The sequence below is a fragment of the Abrus precatorius genome, unplaced genomic scaffold (genome assembly GCF_003935025.1).
Source record: "Abrus precatorius isolate BTA unplaced genomic scaffold, Abrus_2018 Scaffold4, whole genome shotgun sequence".
Taxonomy (NCBI): domain Eukaryota; kingdom Viridiplantae; phylum Streptophyta; class Magnoliopsida; order Fabales; family Fabaceae; genus Abrus; species Abrus precatorius.
Window position 1 is genome coordinate 9067175 of NW_020874384.1, and position 9431 is coordinate 9076605.

A 9431-nucleotide genomic window follows, 5' to 3' on the forward strand; every position below is an offset into this window, starting at 1 on the left:
CAATCCTATTTTTCACCGCCAAACTTGGCGTTCTTGAATTTAACTGGTTTGATTGAAAAATTTATTGTAGTGATGACATCATGCTTGCAAACTCAATCAAACGTGAGGGATTTATGTGATGGAGTTGTGTTGTAAATAGAGCTAAAAAACTGAGAGACACTTGTATTAAGGTGTCCAAAAAAGATATCTCTATCTGATGGTGGGGTCAGAGAACGCAAAGTGACATTTTATTGTTAGGAAAACAGCTCATTTTGGAGGTGCATAGAAGGATGTTCAGCAGTCACCACTTGCAATTATGGCAGTAAAGATGAGACTGATTATAGGTTTGGAATTGAACTGTAGAAACTCGATCGAATTGTGATGCAGGTAGAGCATATGCGGATATTTTGAATGTTGATGTGGATTTGTTTCACAAGGGAACATACTTAGTAATCTTAATTTTTTCATAGTTTTTCATGCTGTTATATAACCTGCTGGTTGTGCTATTGTCTAACTTAAATTACCCAAACTTATTATCACTGTCACTCCATAATTTTAGGGTTCGTCCGGCTTACGTAAAAGGATACCAATAATCAATATATAATAATTAAATAAAAAAATCTATTTGAGTAAAATTATTTTTTATCTTCTTAATTTTTTAAAACTTTCATTTAATCAAATCAAATCTATATTATAACATGTCAAATATAAAATAAAATAAAATATATTTTATTACCTTATTTTATTTTACACATAAACGAAATCTTAATGTTAATTCTTATTTGGTTTTAATTTGTTTTGTCTTTCCATTATGAATTTGATTTATTTTATAATATTTTCTTTAAATTATATATATATATATATATATATATATATATATAGTTAAGATTTATCGATGCTATATCAATTTTAAATACTTACACTATTTAATAAATTTTTATAAAATAAAATAAATTAATTTAATAATTATCTCTTGGTGAAAAAGAAAACATTTGATTTCATTGTGGAGAAAATTCAACATAAGCTTGCTAACTATAAGCCTAGTTTCCTTAATAAAATAGGTTGTTTAATTCTAGCTAAGTCAATTATTACAACAATCCCAACATACAATCTATAACTATATTAATTATTTTAATTTGTTTGTCACTCCATGTGTGTGTGATTTCTTTTAGAAGAATAATGATGAAAAAGAAATTGATTTGGTGAATTAGGATATAATCATTTGTAAAATCTAAAATGGTGAATTTAGTTTGAGAATTACTAGGGAACCTAATGTAACTTTATTGAGTAAAAATACTTATGATGAACAAAAAAGACAAAACTTTACATCCAATTGCTTATAAAAAAGTATATGACAAAAAATAATTTGTTAGATTATAATAAAATGGAGGGTCTCACATTGACAAACAACTAAGAAGGCTAAAAATTATGAGAGATGAGTTCACTTTTTTACTCGATAAGTTTCCTTATGGTATCATGACTTATTAGAATTAAGTAAATTATATGATTGCACTTTCTATACTGACATTCAAGACATAGAGCTATATGTTAAGGACATTTGAATCCAATAAGAGTGAAACTTTTCTCAAATTAATACTATGATACCAACATTAATTATTTCAGTCATTTATCAATTTAACTTATCAATTAGTAGTCATTTGATGATAAGTCTACCTGGTTAAGTAATTTAGATAAAAATTATATAACTAAACATGATTTTAACTAACTTGTTGATAGGAGAACTTCGTACAAATACATTAGTTGGAGGGAGATTTGGTGTATTTCTGGTGTGAAAAAAGATTAAATTCTTAACTTGACTTAAGGCATCATAGAAACAGTTTGACAATTTAAGAAATATGAGTTTGTGTAGGTATATGGATTGAAGGATTTGCAACTTTCTTTGATGTTAGTAATTGGATTATGACTCAATATAAAATAAATTTTTCCTTATTTTTAGCTACATTATGGTGGATATAAAGGGTAAAAAATGTTGATTGTATTGCTAGAAAAAAAAATCTTAATTTAAAAATATTATTACTATTATGAACATATTAATAAGGAGTTTCGTTAAAAGACTGATCAAAATTTTTAATTTATCTTAATAGCTTAAGAAAACCTTTAACTTATAAGAGTCTTAGAAAACTTTTCATATTGAACTTATAGTTATATTTTAAAAAATAAAAATAACTTTTAATTTAAATATTAAATATCGATCAGATTACTCTAATTTGAGGAATGTTATAAATTTTATAATAAAAATTGTTTCTATCATTTTATAAATATGTTAATCACATTTTAAATATAAAAAAAGTAATTAAAGAAAGATTGTTAAATCATCATAAAACATATCTTGCTGAAAAATAATATATGCATATTTTTTAATTAAAATGTGAACTTTTTTGTATTATAATTTTAAAAATTAAATTTTATTTCATCTAAACTTGTAATTACTTTTTTAAACTAATGAAAGATTTAAATTTGATATTGTAATATTTTTTATTTATTTTTTACTTTCCTCTAAATAAATATTATATTAATTAAAAAAAAAAGTTGTTACGATGCAGGGCTACATGCTAATTAAGAAACAAACGAGGGAAAATAAGAGTGAATTTTAAAAGAAATTGACCGCATTATTTATTATTACTGAGACACGTGTCCGTTTGATGGGGGTTGACAATATCGGCTCTTGCATGAAGGCCCATCCCATGCCACTTCATCTGATTATGAGGCCATCATTTCTCCCGAAGTGGACCCCACTAGTGCCACGTGGGACCTTATGACTGGCTGTCTCCGACAATACCCACCGTCACCGACGACTCCCACTCGTTCCCCGAAAGCGACAACACGCTCGCTCACGTCGTCCCCACGTACGTGGTGGCCCCTCCCCGAACGTGGCCACGTCGACCTCGTCTCATTTACACGTGTCCCTACGCGCCTTGCTTGGCCACGTGTCGCCAGATACTGCGCGGGACCCACTCCCGTGAATTTGCCCTTCCGTTTTGATTTATCTGAATAAAAAAATGGTTCGCGAACCAATAAAATCAAATCTTCGCTTTTGGCACTTGGGTTATGAGTTAATCATAAGGAACCCACGCGCCGTCAACTGCCGTAACGCGCTGCCATATTTAGATTTGGAAGTGTAACGAACGCGCAAGGTCGAGAATCGGAATGTAGTTGGAGATTTTGGGGGCGTATTTTATTGGTGGTGTTTCCTAATTCAACAACCGAGAAAGGTTTCCTTGTAAAGCACGTTTCGTGAGAAGCGAAACGCTATAAATACCTCAGTTCCTATTTACATCTTTCTTTCTTCTCTCTCCCTCCTCAACCTCGCCGCTTTGCGCACCGTTTTCCCTTCCATTCCTCTGTTTTTCAGGTGATTATATGTTTCCATGTTTCTACCCCAAAATACACACATAACGCATTCCCTTCCATATTCTCTCCCTGCCCATAATTTTACACATTTTTAGCTTTTCCCGAACAACTCGTGCCTCTGTTTCTCGCTTTTCATTTTCTTTTTATTTTTCAGTTATTTTATTTGTTCGCCGCCAAACGTAAAATATCGGTGTTTGTGTCTTTTAATTTGCTATTCCACTTCTGATCGGTGGTTCATTTTCGCTTTTGAAGCTTATTCAACGAGAAACTGCATTCTGAAGATTAATGACCAATTTCATTTTCTTCTTCTCGTGGTTGGAGCTCGGTTTTTAGGTAAGCTATGGTTATTGGCTTTTTATCTCTTCTTCTTAGCCCCTTTTCTTTCTCACGAGAATCCTTTTCGAATCAAGGTTCTGTTATTTGGCTTCCAATTTGTATGGTTGCTTTTTGCTTTGTTTTTGTTTCGCTGCTGATTGGTTGAATTGCTAGTCATTCAAAAGGGTCGGTGCCGTTTTGACTCGTGAACGTTTCGTGTTACCTTCGCTTTATTCAATCTCTTATTAAAACTTTTTGGAGCTGGTCAGAATCTAGGATTCTAAGCCACCTTTTTCTTCTTTTAAAATTCGTTTTGATTGGAAAAAAAATGTTTTTTTTTATCCTTTTCTTTTTCTGGCGAATCATCGTCTACTTTGACCGATCGTTGGGTGATTGGTTAATTCAGTTTTTTCAGTTTTTCCGACCGCGAGATGGGTACTGTCCACTGTTGATTCTGATTTGTCTGCCTTGGAGCTGTTTTTGATTAAGCTGATGTGATGTTGTTTGTTTACAACCTTGATTTTTTGAGTCTAATTGTTCGTTGTCCGCAACGTGTAAACTATTCTCAACCATTTAAAATAATGTAGAATGTACATAAAATGAGCAAAATGTCAAATTCTCAAGTCTACATCACTCTGTTTTCAATTTACCAGTCGTGGGTTGTCTTTCTGAGCGTTTTAAATTTACACCGTGGAAATATTTGTGTGCTAGAATTTACGTTTGAGCGAAATGTGCCCTACAAAGTTTTGGAAATTTTTTATTCTTTGTCAATGTTTATTGATAATGTGTGCCAGTTTGTCTATTTCATCGCAGAATCTTTTGTGTGTTGGGTCCATTTGTATTATTGACTCCCACGCTTTGTAGGCCCATGGTGTGTGGTTGCATATGGTATTGTTTTCTTTCCTGTCCACTGGGTGGGGTAGTACAACTTTACATTACGCAGAAAATTAGCGTTTTCTTAATTGTTTCATTAATCACCAACAGTTTAACATACTTTATTTGTTCCAAATTTTTATCTTTTATTTTTCGGTAGTGTTAGATTTTTTTTTGCTTTTTCCTCATCTTTTTGTTTCCTGATATTTTTTAGTGTAGTTTGGTGTGTGTCTTTATATTTCTGCGTCATGTTGTAGTCATTCTTCCTAGTGGTTTCTATCATTTGTCATATTTAATAGTTGCTAATATATAGACCATGTAATAAGCTTGTTTATCCTTGAAGAAATATCTCGAACATTCATTGTTGTTATCTTGAATTCGTGCTGATTGAAATCTTCTAGGAGCGTCTTTTAGTAATCAGGCAGGATATTTTATGTTTTGATTTTCTTAAAATGAGTTTTTTTTCCCTCTCTGTTAGGTTTGGGAAATTGAATTTATATGGAGATATTTGAATCTGAAAGAAGGTTTGACACCTGTTTCCAGTCATATGAGGATGGGTTTTCTTTTCGTCAATATAGTTAGTTAAGCGACTGATCATGTGAAAATTGTACAAATTCTTTTGTTCATTAGCAGCTCTTGCTGTTCAATTTTGTAAACAATAATCAAGGATAAAATCCAAAAGTTGTTAATTTTCCTTTTCCATTTTGCTAAATTTTTCCTTTTTATATGCTTATTGCAAAAGCATTAAAGTGTGTTCAACTATCTTGGTTACACACAATTGTCCTATATGCCTTCACACTTTTCTCATATAAAAATACATGATCCTAACTCCTATGTATTACTCAGCCACAGTTCAAGGTTAGTCTCAATAATGTTTAGTTAGTTGTCAATTAATGTCAACTTGTGCTTTGTGTATATTTAGTTCACTACAAGTAGGTGGACTCTTTAACGTCTTTATTTGGATTTTAGTGAACTGCATTTTTAGACAATCATTAAAGCATCCTTCTATGAATTGATCAATAAATGATAGGAAGAATCAGCAGCACTTCCTTTCTTTTTACTTATTTATTTTAATTGGCAAATACAAAATCAAGTTATATAATTATGCTTTTGATTACAGTTTCTAAAACTGTCTCCTTCACTTTTCCCCTCCATGCTCCCCAGTCTTGCTTCATGTGTTTAATAGTAACTTTCATATATCTCAAGCATCGTTGTTATTTATTCGTTTGATATTTGATCATTGCAATTTTATGTGTGTTGTTTCTTCTCACTTCCGGTGAAGGATGCACATTTATTAGGGCTCCAAAATTTCCAATTTAATTTTTTTTTTCCAATACATGCCTGCAGCTCTTGTTTCAATTATTATGTCACTTGATACCCAAGTACTTTAAACTAATTCAATTATATGATCATTTTCTCAGGAGCTCAGCAGTTGATGGACTGTTACCCCAAGAGCAGTGACAAGAAAACGTTAAAGAGGTGGTTTTTTATTGATAAAAGAGTTGGGTGAAGTGGAAATCTGATAGGTATTAGTTTGATTGATGCTCAATACTCCTTAAATTTCTTACATTGTTGCTACACTGTAAACTGGTTTATAAACCTGGATCCCATGGACTTAAAGTCGAATCATACTCCTGTTCTCACTGATGCTGCACCCGTAACAAAGTCTAGACTGGGTGTGCATTCCGGTTTGTTGCCTTACTCCCATACTGGGGCAACCTTTCCACATGGAATGTTATTGAATATCCCGAGGAAGAAGACAGGAATTCTTGAAGATGTTCGTTCTAGTGGTTGGTTGGATGCCATGAAATCATCATCACCTCCAGCCAGGAAGATAACGAAGGATGTTAGTCATGGGTTTGCATCATCTGATGCTGATACTACTAGTTCTTATTTTACCTGGCTGGTATTACATACTTCCCTTTTGGTTAGTTTCTGAAATTTTCAATTGCAAGGTTATTTATGCTATTTCTTCGTCCATTTTGTTAATTTCACAGCTAAAATATCCATCTGCACTTACATCTTTTGACCAAATCACAAACTATGCAAAGGGAAAAAGAATCGCGTTATTTATGGATTATGATGGAACTCTTTCCCCAATTGTGGATAATCCTGACTGTGCTTTCATGTCCGACAATGTATGTTGTATTCTCCATGGTTTTACTATCCATGACCTCAATTGGGATTTGTTCGTTTGTCATTTTTTTTCTGGCTGATTTTGATCCTGTAAATTCTGCAGATGCGTGCTGCCGTTAAAAAGGTGGCAGAATATTTTCCAACAGCAATAATTAGTGGAAGAAGTCGTGACAAGGTAGATGATATATTTTATAGAACACAGACAGATCTCTTTATCTTATTAATTCCCTTATCTATTTGATGAACACAACTGCATACTCTCCTGCTCACATGAAGCTTCCATGTCAGTTGTTGGTTCTAACTTAAGTATCATCCTTGTTGGCTCAGGTATATGAATTTGTAGGACTAACAGAGCTCTATTATGCTGGTAGTCATGGGATGGACATCATTGGACCTGTTAGGCAATCTGTATCTGATAGTCACCCTAACTGCATCATTAGGTCTACGGACAAGCAGGTACTGGGGTTCAAAGTTTCTATATATCATCTGTTTTATGAGTCTCTCGTGTACTTCCCATCCTCTTTCTTCAATTATCTTAATAAATTCCCCCTATGGTGATTTTTAAATTTACAGGGTAAGGAAGTTAATTTATTCCAACCTGCTGCTGAATTCCTGCCCATGATTAATGAGGTAGGCGTTGGAAAAAATAGTACCATGAATCTTCTTTCCATATTTTATTTCACTGGGACTTGTTATCCTGATTAGCTCATATTTGGACAGGTATTTAAGTCCCTTGTTGGGTGTACAAAAGACATTAAAGGAGCAAAAGTTGAGAACAATAAATTTTGTGTATCTGTACACTACCGCAATGTTGATGAAAAGGTTAGGTGTCTGTTCATTTCCTTAACAAAATTCTGCTAAGTTGATTTACCTTTCATGAACTTGTTACCTGCTACGTTTGTAAAAAAGCATTTTTAATTTAATACACAGAGTTGGGATTTGGTGGGGCAGCGAGTTCATGATGTTCTGAAGGACTATCCACGGTTGCGATTAACTCATGGGCGGAAGGTACTGGTTTTAGAGCCAAAGGCAACTTTTTGAGTCATTTTTTTAGGAGATTCAACTGTTCAATACTTATAGAGGATATTTTGTGATTTGTAGTTTCTGCTTTGCTAATTTTCAGGTTTTAGAGGTCCGTCCTGTGATTAACTGGGATAAGGGTAAAGCTGTCACATTTTTGCTCGACTCACTTGGTGAGTTCATTTGTTGTTTATTTTCTTTAGAGATCGGAATCGATTGTTTTGCAGTCAGTGACATTTTAAATATTGTTTTCTAGGACTTAACAATTGTGATGATGTGCTTCCTATATATATTGGAGATGATCGGACTGATGAAGATGCATTCAAGGTAATTTGTTTTTGTTTATGATGATCGGACTTAAGTATATCCTTTTGCTCGGTTGGTTTCTTTGATACTGATATCAAACGACCTGTAATAGGTGTTGAAAGAGGGAAATAAAGGTTATGGAATCTTGGTGTCTTCAGCTCCAAAAGAAAGCAACGCAATTTACTCTCTTCGTGATCCATCAGAGGTAATTCTCATTTTTAACCGAGTTTATGTATTTTGTTTGGAAGTTTTGATGATATTTCTTCAATATATATTTGTATTAAATAGGCTGTTAGCAATAGATACAGAAAATACTATGTAGATCTTTAGGTTTAATTCGTTGTGCATCTTGGTATTATTTACTCCCAACATAAATTTACCTTAATATTGTATCTGCAGGTCATGGAATTTCTCAAGTCACTTGTTTTATGGAAATCAAGCCCCTTAAAAAGCCTTATATAGTGTATAGAGGAGAGTATACTCTGCTATACTAATAAAAATAGCTTTTCCGATTTCGGTTTTCTCGGAAACATTCCAAGAGGTCCTGGAGCAGATTTAACGCACAGAAGACCTCTTATATGGTAACAACAGCGTTGTCGCTACCTAGTTGTTTTGCTCCTGTGGCAACTGTAAATTCCTGGCTCATAATTATAAATATCTTAAAGAATTAAAGAAAATATGTTGAGTTTTTTTTTTCTCCCATTCAAAAGTGTATTGATGTTTAATCATTGCTGCTTCAGTTTTGAACACTATCTAACCACTGAAACGGGAGTTACAAGCATTATTATTCATTTGTTAATTATTTTTTTACATGTAGTTGTGTTTGAATAACATATGGGATAGCTTTTGATAATATATTCGTGATAGCTACTTTTGCCCATAGACAAAAACGTTAATGGGTTTGATAGCACTCCAATAATTTAAATTGTAATGAAAAAGAAAATGCAAGGCACAAGCTTTGGAGGGTATCTTTTGTCTGTATCTAACTCCCCCACATATGAAGGGATCCAATGGCTTAGATGATGAGGGAGGCAATTGTGAAGTGGGATGCTTATAAAGCCGAATGCGAATGAGAGCTATAATGGGCTTAGAGTTGCCAATGGAAAGTGACCAATTATATCGGTAACAGAAAACAGACAAAGTTTCCATGCACGAATGTTTGAGGCTCCACTTGTATTACAAGCCAACATCGGTTTCATAATCACTAAAAATAGTTGCTGTCATTAAACGTCTCTTAATAAATCGTGTCACTCTAGATTGAACTGTTCAATTTACACGTACCGTGGACCTCGGTAACCCAAAGTAATAATAATACAAAGGAACATTTGAATATTGAAATTGAGTCCTGAATATGTGGTAGGTAACAAAGTTTGTTCCTCACTTCCAAAACTGTCTTTAGGTGGTTGTCTTGATCTTTTTTTTTTTAGAAG

The 9431-nt window shown here is 33.2% G+C and overlaps 1 protein-coding gene across 5 annotated transcripts; it reads left to right on the forward strand.

Annotated features, from left to right (window-relative positions):
* The first annotated feature begins 1170 nt into the window (after positions 1-1170).
* Positions 1171-8850, forward strand: LOC113864560 (trehalose-phosphate phosphatase A). 5 transcript variants are annotated; one of them, XM_027498413.1, is made up of 13 exons: positions 3014-3352; positions 3604-3684; positions 5961-6445; positions 6537-6677; positions 6779-6850; positions 7003-7131; positions 7249-7305; positions 7396-7497; positions 7606-7683; positions 7799-7868; positions 7952-8022; positions 8114-8206; positions 8401-8850. In XM_027498413.1, the coding sequence occupies exons 3-13, from the start codon at positions 6149-6151 to the stop codon at positions 8461-8463; spliced, it is 1173 nt and encodes a 390-aa protein (XP_027354214.1). In that variant the 5' UTR covers positions 3014-3352; positions 3604-3684; positions 5961-6148; the 3' UTR covers positions 8464-8850. The 5 variants fall into 5 exon arrangements, with proteins under 5 accessions (XP_027354215.1, XP_027354214.1, XP_027354211.1 ...); XM_027498414.1 differs by lacking the exons at positions 3014-3352; positions 3604-3684 and adding an exon at positions 1171-1181 and having other exon boundaries at positions 5887-6445; XM_027498410.1 differs by having other exon boundaries at positions 3243-3684.
* Positions 8851-9431: the final 581 nt, after the last annotated feature.

Excerpts from the sequence above, each read along its gene's own strand:
- LOC113864560 (XM_027498414.1), top strand. The coding sequence starts at position 6,149 with ATGGACTTAAAGTCGAATCATACTCCTGTTCTCACTGATGCTGCACCC. Across the intron at positions 6,851-7,002 it reads GTGGAAGAAGTCGTGACAAG|GTATATGAATTTGTAGGACT; the intron begins GTAGATGATATA and ends TTGTTGGCTCAG. Across the intron at positions 7,684-7,798 it reads GATTAACTCATGGGCGGAAG|GTTTTAGAGGTCCGTCCTGT; the intron begins GTACTGGTTTTA and ends GCTAATTTTCAG.